We start from the raw sequence: 18822 nt of genomic DNA, 5'->3' as shown, positions 1-18822 counted from the left end.
GTTACTTGCTCAAGCCTTGTCGCAAAACATATCATTTACACGTATACCGATGTTTTGGCGACTCAACTCCGTCAAATTGTCGTTCAAAAATACTAACAAAACATTGATATTTAAAGGGAAGGTTTTGTGCAACAGAAAAAAAGGTCTGCTTTTCGTCTGTGAGTGTATAAAAGTAGAGTATTTGAAATATGATCAGATCGTATGTTCTTTTCACTTACGTTAAAAATGATTATTGCGTAGTTTGTATATCTATATGCAAATGAATTATAAGATGGATGTTAGTAACGTTATTTGCAACGTTGCGTTTTCATAAAAACATTCGTTGTTCGACACTCCCCAGAATTTTCCAGACCTTCAGTAACTGGCAATAAAGCAAAACTGTACAATCAATATTCTCGAGTACTTATCGATTACAGCTCAATTTGTTCCGAAATTGAAAAGGAATGGTTGTTAAGTAAAGAATGTCTTTCGAATCGCGTCTTTCAGCGTACCTTTTGCAAAAAGGATCGCAGGTGCCTCCGTGTTTCGCCCGAGTTTGTAGATTCCGTGCCTCCTTGACGAGAACGTGAAGGGCCCCTTTGCTCCAGCTCTTTCGGGCCTTGGACCCGATTTTCTCGCTGCTCCCGCTTCTCTCTCCAGACCGCTCTTGCTGCTGCTGCGTCGGATCAGGAGGCACGAATTTCAGCCCCACTATCACCTCGCCTTTGTACGTAACGGGATCGTCGAAGGGTTCGGACTGTTCGAACAGATAAAGGGAGAAAGTAGTTGGAAGCGAAGAGGATTTTGGCGAAGAGACGAACCGAGTAAAATGTTTCTTCAACTCAAATTTAACCGTTTTACTCACTCTTTCCTGTAGCGGATACCATCGCGGCGTAGGATCGTCGAAAATCTTGTTCTCCAGAGTCATCCTGACCTCGCCGAGGAAATCATTTCGCCCGAACATGTCCGAGTGCCAAACTGTGAGCCACAGAGTCCGGGTTTCGAGTCCGTTGAGGCTCATGTGGAACTGAAAACAGCCACGCGCGTATTTTTTTAGGAAAATAATCCTTGCGCGTAACGCGAATCGCGATAATCGATGTATTAAATTCCTTACCTTGAGTGTCTCGTCGAAGACAGGATTCAACGTGTGTTTTTTAACCTTAGTTTTCCGTTTCCCACCCTTCGATTTGTCAGGCAATAGGTAAACCTTGACGTATCTGAAAAATTGAGACAAAACGAATTGTAGTAAATCTTCATCATTGACTTCATAATTTGATGAAATTTTTGCACTTAGTTTCAGGCGATTCGTATAAAATCTGGTGGAAAAAAAAATTGGTCATCAACAGAGCTTTCGCAGTAAAAATTCATGCGTCTTAAAAGTTCTGAGCGTTAATCTGAAAGAAGAATCAAGTCTTTCTCGAAAAAAACTTTTCCACCAATCAATTTCAAATTCATCAATTAGTAACGATAATTTTAGAAAAAACCGTCGTATATAATACGGTGAAAAAGACGATACGAAAAACTGAGCCTGAATATACTTGGAGGGAAAAAATCTATTGGATTATAAAATTGATTGTGTTACAATAAAATGCTATAAAATTGAAAAAAAATAAGTTCAAATTCAAATAAAATCTTTTTCACTAGAAAAAAACTCGAAAAGAGCTTGTTTCGTTCAAACGATCGTTTAGAACTTGAAACCGCACGTTGAAATCCGAGGTTCCGACTTGTTCTCCGTTCGTGAAATGTCGTGAAACATGAATCTGCACTCACGGATCGGAGCGATTCCTCTTGACGTCGACCGGCGCCAAGTCTCTGCATTGAGTGACGCGAACCTCGAAGGCCTTCTGCTTGTAGTCGTACTGAAGACCGAATTCGACTTCGCCCCTAACGGCGACCGATCCGCACCACCGTCCTTCGCCTGCTCCGCTGTACACCGAAGCCATGGAGTCGGACCTCGCCTGTCGACAGTCATTAATTCGCCAATTAATTACAGCTGTCCAAGTGACGCTTAAAGTGCGTAACTTTTTCTTCACGAAGAAAAAAAATCAAAAAACAAACGACCGAACCAATCCATCGATCAACGCGGACTCACGGAAATAAAGATGGAATATTCGACTTAAATTTGTTCAGGTACCAATCACACAAACTGAACTTCAATTCGACAAAAATTTGGTCGATTATTTGAAGGACACACTGAGAGAAATTTTTAGTTCCGGTTATCGCTCAGTCTTTAACTATTTTCATTTTTTACCACAATCGAAAAATATAGTTCTAGGTAGAAAATGAAAATTAGTTTTCTAGCTGTTACCGGAAAGTCTCGTATCTGTTACTATTCTTTCTCATTACGATCACTGTTAATATATTTTCTTGTAACTGCTGCAAAAATTTAGCGCTTGTGCAAGAATAAATTGACGTTAAGGCCTTGTTTAACTAAAAAAGTACAGCAAACCCCACAAACCGATTTTGCGTTGCAATTACCAAAAAAGGATCGACGATAGCGCAAAATGGTTACGTGTACCTCGTTTTTCGTAATTCCAACAACATTCAGACAGTTTTTTTTAAGGATTTAATTGTTTTACTGAATTTTTGTAGTTACTATAACAAATGAAATTTTTCTCAGTGCAGTTTTTCTTTCAAGGAAAATTTTGGCGTTCGAATCTTTGTACGATTTCGACTTATTAGAAACGCCTTCTGAGTTTACTTGTCGAGTGATATTTTCGATTTTTTGAGGAACAAAAGAAGAAAATGCGGGATCTCTTCGATATCGTCAATTTTTACATATGCAATTTCCAACTCACCCCAAGACTGGATGACGACGCTCTGGTGCCGAGAAGGCTGGCGTGAAGATCGCGATCCATAACGTCGTCGTTTGAGAGGCTGCTGGCTCTGGCTCCACCGATAATGGGCGTACTGCAAGCCTCCGAAAGACTACTGCCGTCATCTAAATCAAGCGAAAACAGATCGGTTTTATACTGTGTTGTACGTCACGGTTTAATCGGGAGCTTTTGATATGCGGTGAAATATGGTGTGGTGAGATTTATTAATTACGCTCATTCTCGCATTACTAATATGTATAATTTAATGTTAGTGCACAGCGATTGAAAAATCTTTTGTCTTCTTGTTATTCTTACATCTAATATTCATCATACTTATTATATAGTTGTCAAAAGCAACAAAAACTGGGAATAGCGAAAGCATGTAGCAAGAGCAGTGAATTTAAGATTGAAAGAGTTCTTAATACTCGTATATAATAAACGATAAGCGCTCGTCGCGTCGTTCGCATCATGGGCGTAAAATGTGTTCAAGCGATTATAAACAAAAGCATATTATACATATACGTATATCATGTAGATTTGGTATATCGTGAGAAATTTTTGTGGATCTGCTATTCAAACCTTGAAAAAATATTCTATGTACCAAGAAGATTAAATAAAATTGTCGGAGGAATCACTTAAATATAATTTTCAACAATTCGTTAGCAGTTTAATTTTTCTCTCAGATTAATGTCAAGTTTGTAATTTTTTCAATAATTGTCATCATCGTTTTTTCGGTTCCAATACTACGAAAATCATATTACTGAATCTTTGCAGCATTTTAAATAATCGTCTTCAAATTACTCTTATGTGTATAAGATGAGAATAGCGCTTCAGAAAGGAAAAACGCAAAAGGCACTGGTGTATTATACTAATGTAAGTTGTCACTTGGAATTGCTCCGCGAGAAAATAATCTCGGTATCGTTAGCACGTTAATTAGCTTTAACGTGGCAATTAATTAATGGATTGTGAAGTTCACAATCTGAAAACGGAAGTGCTCGAAGTTTGATAAGATTGGTACGTAAGCAACGCGAGTCTTATGCCAGAAACACACATCTCGGTATAAAGTTGTCACATTTTTAACATAAACAGAATGCACAAAACCGTCTAGGAAATAAAAAGCTATTGAAATATACAAACTTTGAATGATAAAGTTCGATCAAAACTATGTCAAGCCTAGTTATGAGAACTAAGTAATCGAGTCATAAGATTGAAAAAAATTTTTACTCGTTCACGAGTAAATGCAGATCCATTTATTTATTCTACCTGGTTTGCTTTATTCGATTACACGAGTAATTTGTTCAGTTCAAATGATTTGCACTGCAATTTAATAATTATGCAATGTAGGTACTAGATTCAAGGTATCGGTTGTTTGATTTAATGATTTTGTACCAACAACAAGTAAATATCGTTATAGCACTACATGTTCAAATACTTGACACTCTTTGAGACCCAAAAATATTTTCACCAATTTTTCTCAATAAAGTTTTACTCAATGTGTGAAAATACCTTAAAAAAAAAAACACACTAACGATACAACCAAAGCTTTGATCTTAGTGAATGTCCTTAATTCCACTGCGCGTTGTTTGAAGCGCAGAAATGACTCATCAATCGAAGAAAAATATAGAAAAATTTGTACAACTCGCGTTGAAGTATCGAAGGTCTTTCGAACTTCCCGGGTCTCGACCGAATTACCGTAATTCTGAACGACAATATCGGGCATCTCGCGTATTCTAACCCCGAGCTTATTTTTCCCTGCAGCAGCTTGAGGATTGAGCGGCTCATGATCGCTGCTTTCGTTTCCCGTCGAGCCATTCCCGGATTTGTTTTTCCCACCAGAATTCGAGCCGCTTCGCGAGGCTGGTCGACTTCCGTCGAGACTGACCGGGGTCTTCGTCTTAAACCCTGCGAGCTTTTCGTAAGTCATTTTCAGGCTCGGGGACTGAGACCCCCCGTTTCCGACGCTTTTTATCGTCGTTTTCGCCGCAGCTTCGCCCTCCGTCGAGCTCGCCGAGTCCTTCGGGCCCGAAAGCTGGACCGACCCCGACCTCAGCCGTCGGGCCCATTCCTCGAATCGGACCCAGGCAACCGCCGTGTCGACGTCGACGCTCTCCGTCGAGCCCGAGCCTTCGCAGCAACAACAACAGCGCCGCCAATATCCGATCGTTTCGTCCACCGGCGTCCAATCCGGTTCCCGGGTGCGAAAAGTCGAGTAGGCGACTTTCCCGGGCATTTTGGAAACGCGGTTCCTCTCTTACTCCTTTACTTAATTATTCTCATAGGGTACGAGACGATGCACTGGTTCAAGCCATTTTAGTACCTACAGTTGTCAGATTTAATGATCATTGTTTTATCCACTTGTTACTGTGGTCACAAATGCACGACACAGAGGTCACCGTTCACTTAAACACTAATTTTCAAACAACGAAGTGTTATAATATTGTAGCCAAAACTTGCTCTCAAAGTCGGATCTTGGTCGTCGATGAATCAAGTACCTCAAATTCTGATCGTTCTAACACAATTGACAGTTCAACTTGCAGCTAATACCGAGTCATTCTTTTAATGAAAACGAATATAAGTCAGTACAATAATTGGCTTCGCGCAAACTTGTGTTAACATCCATTCGCGTTTTGGGAACATTAAATTGCTACCAGAACTCGGAGTCTAACTGACAAACTTTAGTTTTGATCAAGCTTGATGACTCAATACTTGAGATACTAGATGCAGTAGAAGATATTAGCGGTCAAATTAATGAGTACAAAATTTTGTGAAAACGGCCACAAGTGATTGTATGTAAACAGTGATCAGAAATGGAACCATCCATTTGCCTTATTGTACTCTCTGCTTTTAAAACACTCCAGCAGAAGTTTTCGATCAGTATTCGAACGACGCGAGGCAGTTACTGAAATGTCGGACCTCGGATATTTCACTCCTGCAGTTCTCTCAGACCGCAAAACTTCCGCCTAGAGCTTGTGGACATCTGCGACTCTGGGTAGCTCGCTGATTATGATGCCCGAGTGTTTTTGCCTCGAGATCAGATGTGGATCATGACTGTTCGATTTTATTATTCGAAAAGATCGAGCTTTATTGCGGCGAACAATCAATATCGATTCTATTGTGAAAAATAAAGTTTTCTAAACCCGTTTTTGTGAATCATTTGGCAAAATCACAGTGCGACAAAATCGTTGCACCCTCTGTTCCTCGATTCATTCGTGATGTCATCTTTTGAATCGAGTAATACGTCAGTAACACAGAAATTTCCCACCGACCAAAAACTGGATTGATTACAACTGTGTCACGAAGGCGATGCGATATGTTGCAAAATACAAATGTTGTTGTTTGGTTAAAAACAATTATTGTCATTGTTCTTCTTCTTCGGTTTCTTGCTCAGCTTATCGAAACCTCTGGGCGAAGGTCCACCTCACCGGAAGTTGTACTACAATATGCTGCGTGTGTGTATAACATATAATGCAATCTTAAACGTGGCGAAACACGAGCGACGATAAGTAAACCGTTTCCTCAGTCTCTCTTTTTTCTTCTCCATTTACCATTTAAAGACGATTCACGATTGTTAAAAAGCGCCGAATAGATAATTGCAGTCGAAAAACTCAATCTCGAAACGAAAGGATGAACAACCGCGATCCTACTGATTTGTTAAATGCGATTTGCAGTGAATTGTTATGAAGATTTCAAGCTGTGAACTTTAAACAGTTAGATCAGAGTTTCATCGCCGTGAACAGTTTTTGCGAAATTGAAAATAAAAGAAGAAGAAGCAAAACAGTATGACAAAAATACTTGTTTGAACAAGAAAATAAAAAATAAAAAATCAACTATTCTCTGCGTAGAATCGAATATTGCGGAGGTCCTGGAAAGGACCTGATCCTTGTCTGTAATGTTTGCAGAATGCGTAGGTTTTTGCCGTCTCTACGGGTAATTAATATCCGATACGAATCGCCTACGGTCAGGGCCACCGTTTAATACGTTGCAAAAGAATTAAAAAAAAGTTCAATCCCGTCCGCCCACTGCAACTATTTAAACGCAAATTGTTCTAGAAATTTTTTGTCTCCGATTTTCTCTTCGTCGAACTATTCTCTGTATCGAACTATTCTCTGTATCGAACAGACCGAGGCAATTAGTCGCTGGCTGATTTGTAATGCGAAATCGCAATATTTTGAATACCTGTTATATGTCTAAAACAATTTGCAATTTATTCGATTCTAAATCGTCTACAATCAATCGTTGTGCAAAGATTGAAAATAATCAATCAGACTTCCAAAGATGAGATCGAAGAGAAAATCAGAAGCAAAGTGAAAGAAATCAATGAAGAATATACCGAAGTTTGAAAAAAAAATGGATCATTTCACGATAGCATTTCTCCCTTCGCTCCGCGTCTTCATATTTGGATACCGTAACCCGGATCGGTATTTCGTAAGCATTTCAGGGCTGGAGGCGTTACAATAGCCATCGATCCATTTAATAATGTTTTCTAGAAAGCGTAGTGCGAGCAACCTCGATATTATAGAAAGACGAAGGAGGTCAGTCGCTTGCGTCTCGCGCGACACGTAAAGCAATCTCTCCGGGATGCCGGGGGCACCGAGACGGGCAATGCCGTCCCTGAATTCGGATCGGCGAGCCGGTAGTGTGCATTATAGATTCGTAATGTGATTAGAGCCAGCCGTTCGGGCACTGTAAGGTGAAGTGATCGCGTAATACGCGAAGAGTCGCAGACGGGATGTACGATCCGTAGGATCGAGCCTTGAGCATCGCTTCGAAGGTTGCAGTCCTGCTTTGAAGTCACGATGAAGCCTCCTCGATTCTCTCAATTCGTTGTGTATTAAATAAATGGCGTTAATAGTTCGTTGCGAATTCGAGTTGAGAGAGGAATAAAACGGAAGGCTCTAACTGCTGTAAGAACGATCGAAAAGAGCAGAGTCTTCTGCCGAGATCCGTAGATCGCGCGGCGCTCAATGATGGTCGAAAATGAGGAAAACTTTCGACATAGGAATGCATAAAATGTAACACCGTTATATCGCTGTCTCGTTTATACACTAATACAAAGTTGGATATTACACCGGGTCCCACCACCACCGCCTCGTCATTCGTTGCAAACTTCTAGGTGTATAGTACCTGTATTATTGTACCGTCGAAACAGCACAGCTTCCTGCGGAGCAACTTTCACGCTCGTAGCTAGCCGAGTCGCGTTCACAATTCGACCTCGAGTAAAACGATTTCCGAATTCACTGTTGTTACATGCCTCTTTGTATGATCGTTGCCTCTTTTCTTCACCCTCGTCTTATCAGTCTTCAATTGCATCGAGCAGAAAAATGTCTATACGTAATCGCTACTACCTATGACACAACACGCTCCTCGACTAATATTGGGTTTTTGAACTATCAATGTGTGCTTTATTTGTTTTTACCACATCGTCACTCGTTCGGTACGTTTCATTGTTACCGTTGCTGTTTGATACTACAACAGACTCGTTTTTGTATGAAATTTTCCGCTCATTCTATCAATGTTTCTATCCTAATGACACTGAGAGAAATTTTTAGTTTCGGTTACCGCTCAGTCCTTAATCATTTTCATTTTTTACCACAATCGAAAAATATAGTTCTAGGTGGAAAATGAAAATCAGTTTTGTAGCTGTTACCGGAAAGTCTAGTATCCGTTACTATTCTTTCTCATTACGATCACTGTTACTATATTTTCTTGCAACTGTTGTGAAAATTTAATGCTTGTGCAAGAATAAATTGACGTTAAGCCTTATTTAACTAAAAAAGTAGAGTAAACCTCACAAACTGATTTTGCGTTGCAACTACCAAAAAAGGATCAACAATAGCGCAAAATGGTTACGCGTATCTCGTTTTTCGTAATTCCAACAATATTCAAACAGTTTCTTTAACGATATATGTTTTACTGAATATTTCTAGTTACTACAACAAATGAAGTTTTTCTCAGTGAACATCAATTTTTGAAGATGATCTTAGTAAGAAAATAAAGTATCTCTCCGAGTTTCAACCTTTGCTCAGTTCCTTTCTCTTTCTATTTGTCTTCCTCTTCTCCTTCTTTTATCTTTTTTCTTTTCATTCCATTCATAACAGCATCTGAATTCCCCGAGCCCGGGAGGGAGAAGATTGGTGTGCACGGTGCCATGTTACGGGAAAACCGACTATTGGCTTGACTGCCAATTTCTATCGGTGTGACACAGACGACACAACAGCATGGAGATAGATACACACGTCATACAGGTAGCAGGTACCCGAGTACCCAGCGGTGCAAATTTATGAAAAGAGAGAGAGAGAGAGAGAGGGAGAGAAAGATAGACGTGGCAACGTCGCCGCTACAGGTGGCCGGCTCGAGGAAACTTTATCCAAAGGTGTGCTATAGTCACCACGACGACTCGGTTGAAGCGGTGGATGGATGGATGTATGTAGGTGCATGATTCGTGGGTACGGCATACATACACCATCGCGTCATTCGCTACTTTCATATAACAGTACGCCACGTACAGTTTCTGGCAGTCCGTCTTCCCAAATTCTACAAAACCACACGAGCAGCGATTCGCGTGTCGGAAACGACGCCCGTCCTCGTCCTTATGATCGCAGTTCGTCTTCTTTGGCCCCTTCGCGTCCCGTCACTGGCCGTTATCTAATGTCACGTTCACCTCCGTGTTCATGGTTGCGATTCGCAAATCGGTTTGGAACGAGGCGTTGCAATACTGCAAATCCAGCGGGGTAATTTGATCGGCTGGCTTTTCTCGATTTCTCTTTATCTAGTCAACGGTGCCGACTAATTGTACGTGCCGTAGACACGTGTATAATCTAATTCCACCACGTGTTCATCCATTCCGACCGTTTATTGTCAGAGTGTAAGATAATGATGGGGAATACATTGTTTATCTAGTACACCTTGAACCCAGGCGGAGAGAGAACCTTGATGAATTGATTGCACATCGTCAAAAAACTCTATCCGCTCCTCCTTTTCGCCTACGCATGCGATCATCGAAACCTGGCATTAACCGCGGCCATTATGCACAAAGTTACGACCATGCGGAGGGAACGGACGTGTCATTACGAATATTCACGGACGCGTTACGAACCGGCTGGTGAACGCTCAATTAACTAGTCATCAAGTACTTCAATTCAGGGACAATCGGGTCTTCTTCGAACGATCCTAGATCGATCTATCCTATAACCTGGAACGTCGAGCTAATCATATTTCTGTTTTGACGGGAACCTTCTACAGCATGTGGCTATAAGTGCATGCGCGATGGTTATCGTGTTACACTATCTAAAAGGCCTTCTAATTTTTCGCCTCCTCTCTTGCATCCTGCCTGCTGCTTTTTCTGGAACGCTGAGAGCCGCACCCTCTTCAAGGTATCGGAATACACAGGTCAAAGAAAAAAAACGTCGATAAGGATTAGAGTTGACGGAGAAGGAAAGTAGGTCGTATACAAGCGTGGAAAAGTCGCGAAGATATTGTCTTCAAAACGATGTCCAATATCAACATAAATCTCAAGGCAATATTATACGTGCTGGGGTTTGAACTCCGTGTTTTCTCGAGTTCAAATTCGACTACGTAAAATAAAATAAAATGATGATGAAAAAAGATTTAAAAGAATGTCCACTGCTCATATTTCAAGGTAAAAGTATGACGGGAGAAAAACATGTTGTTAGCCGCATGCCGTAGTATGCTAAAAAGAGTTCAAATATAAGTCAGAACTCAGCTGGTTTGAATTTTATCTCAGTACGCCTCATTGCTGAGTTACGATCTCTAAGAAAAAAAATGGCGCAAAAGGGTTTCATTTCATTTCAAATTCATTTGACAAGTAAAAATTACAAGGCGTACAGTCATCAGATTTTGAATTCTACGTGTAGATGAGAACAGTGGGAAGCGTGTCGTCCAGTTGCAGCTTATGACCGTTGATCATTAACAGTCACTGCATAATTGATTAATTCATGAGTCATTATCACGTCCATGATAATATAACATTTCGGGTTAGGCACATCCTGGAGCGTGCTGTGGGGCATTTTTCACGTAACAGCACGCCATTCGGAACCCCAAATTGCGTGCAGGTGCGCCTTAATAACGAAAAGGCGTCAGCGCGGGGTCGGAAAAACGAATGCACGCGCCCTCCGGTTATCCTTCAAAGGTGGAAAGGGATCCCCTCCAATGTTTACGCACATACACGCGTACGCGAACGCACACGTGTGCTTGGAGTAGAAACAGTGTGTAAAACTGGCCTAGGAGGAGGACGCGTGAATGGACGATGCAGCGACGATATCTATCCGACGAACCCGACGTGTAAAAGCCGACCGACTGCTCATCTCTCGCCGCAGGGATTGGTGGAAATTCGAAAGCACCGCATCATCGCGGTAAAACGCTTCCTACATGGTCTATCCTCATTAATCACAGTCTCCCTAACTGACGACGAATGACGTGGTGCTCTATTATACCTGTAGCAAGCTTCTGTACTAGATCGGACTTGGATTAATCTCTTCGCGACAGCGTTAATGTTGCAGTTGAATGTTTCCCAAATTTTTTATTGTCCCACTTGAGTACATATGGTATGTACTTCTCAGACAGCACAAGACGGAACGTCATCAAAAAAACCTCTTACATATGACGTATAACCCATTTTTTAACTTTTAAAAGATATCTTTACTTCCAAAAGATGTCCTTCGCTACTTTCAGAGGTCAAAAAACAGGTCAAAACAAATTATTGGCGATCAGACGTCATTAGGACGACTTAGAAAGCAACTTGCAGTCCGTAACGATGCTGAATTCAAGTGCATCGACTCGTCTCAACTTGATCTTAGAACCACAAACTTAGAAGCAGTGGTTGAATACAGTTTATCCACCTTGATTCACACCGCATGGTCGATAATCCAGACAGTCTAAATTCTCAAATTTTTACACGACAAACGAGAGACTTACCGGGGGTGAGAGAAATGGCCTGCCTTCGACTCCTGGCGGTTTCTCGCTTACCAACAGAGCTCGAGCCGGCCGGAAGTTGGAGTCCGGGTGCACTGACGGCCCTTTTGGGTCCAGCGGAAGGGCCGCCACCGGAGATGTTGTTCCTGGCGAATCCCGGCGGCCGATACCTTGCGGATTTGACGTTGTTGTGCTGCTGGAGGAAGTGGTGAACACTGTGGGCCTTGTGCATTGTCGAACCGGGACCGGAAGTGAGTGAAACCGCCGGCAGCCGGGGGAGCGAGTTGGTCGCTGTCGCTGCCGCCTGCAGCCCTCTAGGCAACGTCGTCGCCCGCGAATCCGCCGCGTATTCCAGTTCGTCTTCGGTGTCATCGTCGCCGGCCGACGCCCCTGCGACATTCAACGATCATCCACTCGCGTTGGGTCAAGCTATATCAGGTTATATCATCCTCGCGTGCGAAATTCAAGGCGATAAACTCGCGCCGACTCGAGATATTTCGCGTTTTCAGGTATCACGGAGGTCTTGCCACAACTCAATCGATCATGGTAGCGATGTACTGTTACCATTCTCGCTTGTTCGAGGAAGGAAACACTGGGATGTATGCAAAATTTATATACCGAAGGTCAAGGAACATGGACCAGTCAAATTTACAAGCAAAAAAAAATACAAGTTTCTACTAACGTATGTTCGCTGTTAGTCAAATTTTGATACTGATGCAATTTTACTTAAATCATCAAACTTTGCCCTGAATATACGATTGTAATTTAGAACCAACACTCGCGTTCACTTTTAAAATACTCAACAGCTTGTGTAAGCTTATCTGCTGAGTAAATCTGGTAACCCCGTGTAAACAAGATAAGCAAACATCTTGCAGTCTACTATGTACCACTAACTATGATGGTAAATTTGAAAGATTTCAAAATATCTGTGCATAGTGATATTTCCGGACATTACGCACTTGAGTTTCGGTGAAATAACACTGTTAAAGCAAGCACAACGCTCTTTGAACGAAATAACCAAAACTAATATCACCCGAAAAGATATTGTTGTTTAAGGAGTATCGCAAGAAAAAAAAAGAAAAAACCAAGGAAACATGGCTCGGTGGGGCCGCGAGTTGAATCGTCAATTGAACACGCACAAAAGTATAGTAATAACGAAACATTCACAAACACGAACACATTATATCACGATAGTAACGGAGTGAGTATAAGATACTTTCACCATTCGGTCCGTACCCGTAAATGATTCGATGGATAACCGGGGGAAATCCGAAGTATAATAATAAAGAACAACAACATAGGTAGAGTGAAGAAGTATGTCTCACCGGATTCTCCCCTGGTGTTAGCGTCAGGAACAGACGACCTTCTCCTGTTGCTCCATATCTTGTCCTCAATGGAAGCCGAGCCGCCTCCGATGGATCCGCAGCTTCTAACGCGGTCAAGTTGTTCGCGTGACAGACTCTTGGGATTGAAAAGTAGATCGCCGGCGCTGCGGCGTTTAGCGGCCATGGCGAGAGCGCTAGCGGACGCGCTGACGTCGCCGGAGCAAGCCAGGAGGCTGAGTTTCGTCCTGGAGTCAGCAGGCATGAGAGCTGACTCGAAGCTGCCGCGCCACGAGAAACGCTCGTTGTCGCTGGCTTCGCGTTCCTCGCCCTCCTGGTACCCGGCGGCCGGATGTCCGTTGAGCAGAAGAAGCGGATCGTGAGACTTCGACCTTGGCAAGGGGTGCTGGGCGGAATCGGAGGTCGAATCGTCGTCCTCGGTTGTGCTGGCGGACGAGGGAGTCCTGTGGTGAGGATACCGTCGCCAGGGTTGAGCGGGCTGCTGGACGGCCGGTCCGCCCTCCGAGACCTCGTGCATCAGGGCGACCAGCCGGCTTCCGATGTGATGCATGACCTTGGCAATCAGGGGAGGACTGCTGTGCGGCGTCGAGCTGGCGTCCGAACTTCCGCCGTCGCCGGTCATCTTCGTGAAGCTCTGGACCAGTTTTTGATACACAAAGGCCGTGTCGCGGCAGCCAAGCGGCTGCGGCTGCGGTGCGGCCGGCGGTTCGACGGTCCCGGTGGTGTCGAACTTGCTAATGATCTGTTGGCAGCTCTGCGATATCTGTTCCTGAAGGGCGGACCGCCGACCACCGGCGCCCTCGAGGTCGGAACTGGTGTAGTCTGAGCTGTCATACGAGTCTGACCAGGTGTCCTCCGAGCTCAGGTATTCGACGATTTCCTTAACCTGCTCATCCCGGATCCCGGGTACAGTTTTCATCAGTCTGGTAAGTTCGTTTTCGAAGTAAACAAGCTGCGGCGGCTTCGTTCTGCTCTGACTGCCAACCACACCGATTCCTGCACCGGGTCGGGATCGTGGAGAGCTACCAGGAAGCCGAGGACTCGGTGCCGGAGACGCGGCGCTTGAGTTCGTCGGCGTTTGACTGCTGTTCGAGTTCGCTACCATGGTCTTGAAGAACTGACGCATCTTCGACATCATCAGATTCGTCTCCTCGTCGCTTGACCAATTGTTGAAGCTGTCCTTCCGCGAGAGAGAGGCATTCGGGGGCGCGAGATTTGCCTGAGAAACGGGCTGCTCCGACCGCGTCGTGGCCATCCCTCTCCTATCCTCCTTTTTTCCCAGATCCTGGATACCGTTCGGAGTTTGTCCATCGGCCGATAATAATTGAGTCCTTTGATGCTGTAGAAGGTCGTCGTAGCTACCGATGAAACCGGAATCCCTGGAGTGCTGCTTTCCCCTGACGAGACCTACGTCGTTCTTCTCGGCCTGAAGCTGTGGAGTCTGCAGACTCTTGACCCGACTCATTTCCGGTAGCTGAGACGCGTCCGGTTGCGGAGTCTTTGCTCTGTCCTCTTCGGAGTTTCCAGCCTCGGGATCGGCATCCAGTTCAATCGTGGGTTCAGGGGTCTTGTTTCTATCCTCGGGGATGCGCGGGCTCTGAGTACCGAGGTTTCTGGGCTTCTTCTTCTTCCGTTTAACGGTATCGAACTGTCCGTCGGTGCCAAAAGCCGGTGCCTGATCGTCGGCGCCGTCTGTTTCGGTCGATGAACCCTCCGATTGAGTCTCCTGAGAGTCAGGATTCAGGCTTAGGTCCTGCAGCGAGTTCTGCGAGCTGAGATTGTTCGAGCTCTGAGCAAGAGCGAGGAGATTGTCAAGGGAGGAGCTGTGCGATCGGCCTGTTCCACGGGCTCGAACGAGGCGTTTCCTGCGCTGTTCCGGGCTTGGTCTGCCCTCTGAATCGCTCCCAACGGATCCGTCCGAGTCTCTTCGGTCCCTGTCGAAACCTAAGAAGTCGGAGAGGAAGTACTTCTCGAGTCTTGAGGACGATGAAGAAACCAGATACTCCGGCGAGTTCTTCTCCGTAATCTGACCGTTTTCGTCCTGACCGAGGGACTCGAGTCCCTCCGAGTAAATCGACGAAGTCTCCGAAAGACTGTCCGCCTCGCGGGATCCTCCGACACTGGCCGGTCCCTCGCCGAGCCCAAAGAAGAAGTACTTTTCAAGTTCGGAAGCGGACGGCGGTCGTTGTTTCCTCGGACTTCCGGCAGCGAGGCTGGACGGCTCGGCCTCGCTCTCCTCGCAGGATTCCTCGACGATTGTATGGAGCGTGAAGTCGATCGCTTGCCTGTGATAGCCACGAAGCTCCTCCTCCCGGTCGCCAATGTTGTTGGCCTCGTCTTCGGAGCTCTCCTCCGTCGCGGTGGTTGCGCCGGGCTCATCCTCGTCGTGAGAGACCTCCTCGACCCACGAATCGTCGTCGGCGAGACCTTCCTCGAGTATAACAACGACTGGCTCAGCGGCTGAATTCTTCTCCGGAAGAGCCACGACCCTCCCGGCAGCAGCGCTGCTCTTGACCGACTGAACGTCATCACTTTCACTGGCACTACCGACGCTGAGTCCACTGTCAACTTCCGGTTCCACTGGCGCCACGCGGGGCGCCGATCGCTTAACTGTCGGAGGTCTTCGCGGGACCGCAGGAGAGGTCGCATTGCGACCCGTAGCTTCAGCCGCGGCCTCCAGGGCCAGGTGATAGTAGCCGGCCAGGCCACGCGGGGCCGGCGGTCCTTCCTCCGGTTGAAGCAGGGTCGTCGTGTCCGAGGTGACGACGTTCACCGGCTGGTAGGCGCCCTGGGTTATCATCACGAGGCTCTTGTACCGATTTCCGTTAGCAACGCTCTTCGAACCTTTCGCCGCAGCGTGTTGTGTCGACTTCGGCGGTGATTGAAGAGAAGCGACTGCTGTTGTCTGGCACCCATCCTTCCCTACGGGCGGGCGTCGCTCGACTGCCGATGCTGGCGAAACATGCGCCGTGGTCCCCGTCGCTCCGACACGCGCGGCCCCTTCCACCTGTTCCAGCTCATGCCTCTCACCTCCACCTCCACCTCCACCTCCACCTCCACCTCCACCTCCTACTATCTCTCCTCCAGTTTTCCGACGACACTCATTCCCGCTGCCGATTTCAACCGTGTGATCACTCGCGACGTCCGGCGATCCGACGCTCTTGAATATCTCGTGGATCTTTATCGATATCAGATCGTTCACCGTATGATCCTCGTCCTGCTTCTCCTTCTCCTCCTGCTTCTCATCACCCACCGGCGGGGCATGGACCGACTCTATTGATTCGCCGGGCGTCGTCTGAAGGGAGTTGATAGCAGCATCCTCGACGCCGGTGGCGACGCCACTGTCCAACCTACTGGACCCCCCTTCGTCGGTGGAAAAGCCATCGGAGTTGAACCCGTCCTGGTTAGTCTTGTCCTCGTTTTTGGGCTCGGCGATCAGTCGCTCGCGTAGCTTGATCAGATCCTCGTTGACTGCGCTAAAGGCGGCGGCCTCGTCCTCGTCCTCCTCTTCGTCCTGGTCCCGAGACCAAGCGGTAATGTCGTACTCGTGGAGTTCATCGCTGCTGACCTCGCTGCCGGTCGTGGTGTCGCTGCTTCCCGTGTTGCTGGTCTCACTTCCGGGTAGAGTCGCGTTCAGAGGGGAATACGATTTCCCACTTTTATTATCCGCCATGATCGTGCCACCGTCGATCATCGACGACGGTACGAAAACTGGTCGATCACTAGACCCGCTATCATTCTCGCCTCCCGCGACCGGCGATAACGCCTCCGGCTTATCGGTCCTCGTATCGGTCGAACAAGTGTCGCCGCCGAGCGGTGAAAAGGCGTCGCTCGTTATCTCGAGGGAGTCGGGAACCATCGCCGAGCTCTCCTCTCCCTCCGGCATCAGTGAATCTGGGTCAGCAGGGCTTTCAGAGTCCCCGATTACGTCGGGATCCAGACTCCTCACAGACTTGAGCTCCACCCTGTGCTCCGCTTCGTCGGCCGCCGAGTCGACCAGGTATATCTCGTTTTTCTCGAGTTCGAGGCTTCGCACTCGGCTCAGTTTTACCCTGGAACTCTCCGTCTCCTTGGTATCCGGCTGACTCCGATCCTCGTCGAGGAACCGGACGTGCCGCAGGACCACAGGTCCATCCTCGGGTAGCGCGGTGACTCGCCGCAGCGTTATGCCCACCTCGCGATTGGAGTCAGAGTCCTCGAGGTCCTCGACGTCCTCGGGCTCGTTGTCACTCGTCGACGAGTCGTCGTTGACCACGAACACTCGAGAGAAGTGGTGGGAAGCCGAGTCCTCGAGGTCGCTGCTGTCGGCCGAAGAGCGTCCCGACGAGCTCCCGGAATTCATCCGGTAGTTCATCTTCGTTCCCTCTCCCTCGCTCTCGGAGTCCGACGATTTCCCGGCCTTCTGCTCGACTGCATCGGAGGCCGACTCTTCCTGGTCCCCTGCCGGGGGCTCGGCCGGCTTCTCGGCACTCGGTTGACCAAAGTCCACCAGGGCACCGGTTCGCCCCTGGTGGAAGGCGAAGGTCGCCGCAGCGACTGCGGCCGCCGTCGCCGCGTCCTGAGAGCGTGAATCCAGGAGGCCCGAGGGATCCGCGATTCGGGGCCCACCGTTAATGTCCTGGACGAAACGTGGCGGCCAGGCGAACCACTGGGCAGCTGCTGATGGTCCGCCAGCCCGCGAAAGTTGAAGCGCCCCGAGGTCACCCGCGGTGCAGTTTATCATCGACGTGCTGCTCAAACCCGACGTCCACAGCGAGGCTGGCACCGGGACCGGATACGGCACGGGCACCGGTATCGGTACTGGTACCGGAAACACGTTCGCTCCTCTCGCACCGCCGCACGCCTAAACCAAAAACCGGATCAGCTCGCGGTCAAGGGTTATTCGTAGACGCGTTCGTGTGAGATACGGCTTTTTTTTCAGGAATTTTTTTCTATTGCAATTGCGACACGGTCAACGTAACGCTGTTGAACCGTTCGCGGTGTTAAGAATTCGAACGTGTTACTTTAACTTGTTTGTATACATACGTTTTTCTACTTTCATCGGAGAGAGAGGGAAGAAAATAACCAAATTCGTTGTTGCGTGTTTCGATTCTGTTCACGAAATATATTATAGTTGTACTGATTATAAAACCATCATCAGGTCACACTTTAAAGTTATCTGAAAACTACCGATTTTTTGTTTTTTGGTAAAATTCTTAGTTTTTAGATGACTGTAATATGTGTTCTGACGTGGATGACTATGCTTCATTATAGAGATTCGGCAAGTTTAAAGAATCAGCTTCAAGGATCTATGCACGAATTGAAAATATATTGCACAGTTTACGAATATTTCAACTTTTGGCGAAAGCGAAATTTCCTCATGTTAAATGCACTGGAATTAAAAATGAAAAAAGTAACCTGTTAGACTTGAGCTGAAGAGCTTATCTTTTCGAAGGATCTTTTCATTATCAAACACTGTAATTTGATGGGGTAAGAGCGAAGAAAAAAAATTTTTTTTTTAACCACCGGAATATATATAATATTGCAACATCAGTGAGTTACAATTCACAGTTGTAACATCCAGAATTATTTCTTTTGTTCATAACAAAGACGAAAAAAATACGATTTGATTATTTTCTATTTCTCTGTTTAACACATGTGTAAAATTTTTAATAATTCTCATTATCAATGAGAGATCAAATTCCCCCGATTAATAATACTTTCGTACCAGTCAAAAGGGAATTTCAGACATGCATCTGCCACTTTCAACTACT

At 46.1% G+C, this 18822-nt stretch overlaps 1 protein-coding gene across 2 annotated transcripts in view; it reads right to left on the bottom strand.

The window, feature by feature from the left end:
• The window catches only part of LOC107221448, a 40697-nt gene that overhangs the window by 4322 nt on the left and 17553 nt on the right, over positions 1-18822 (bottom strand). For both annotated transcript variants that reach the window (XM_046736599.1, XM_046736600.1), the window contains exons 10-16: positions 13052-17912; positions 11730-12116; positions 2778-2920; positions 1750-1937; positions 1094-1196; positions 845-1006; positions 492-736 (exon numbers count right to left, since the gene is read on the bottom strand). In XM_046736599.1, the coding sequence (XP_046592555.1) occupies positions 492-736; positions 845-1006; positions 1094-1196; positions 1750-1937; positions 2778-2920; positions 11730-12116; positions 13052-17912 (6089 nt within the window). The remainder of the gene's footprint in view (positions 1-491; positions 737-844; positions 1007-1093; positions 1197-1749; positions 1938-2777; positions 2921-11729; positions 12117-13051; positions 17913-18822) is intronic.

This window comes from Neodiprion lecontei, chromosome 4 (genome assembly GCF_021901455.1).
Source record: "Neodiprion lecontei isolate iyNeoLeco1 chromosome 4, iyNeoLeco1.1, whole genome shotgun sequence".
Classification (NCBI taxonomy): Eukaryota; Metazoa; Arthropoda; class Insecta; order Hymenoptera; family Diprionidae; genus Neodiprion; species Neodiprion lecontei.
The sequence above is the reverse complement of the archived record's forward strand: the minus strand, read 5'-3'. Positions and strand labels throughout refer to the sequence as shown.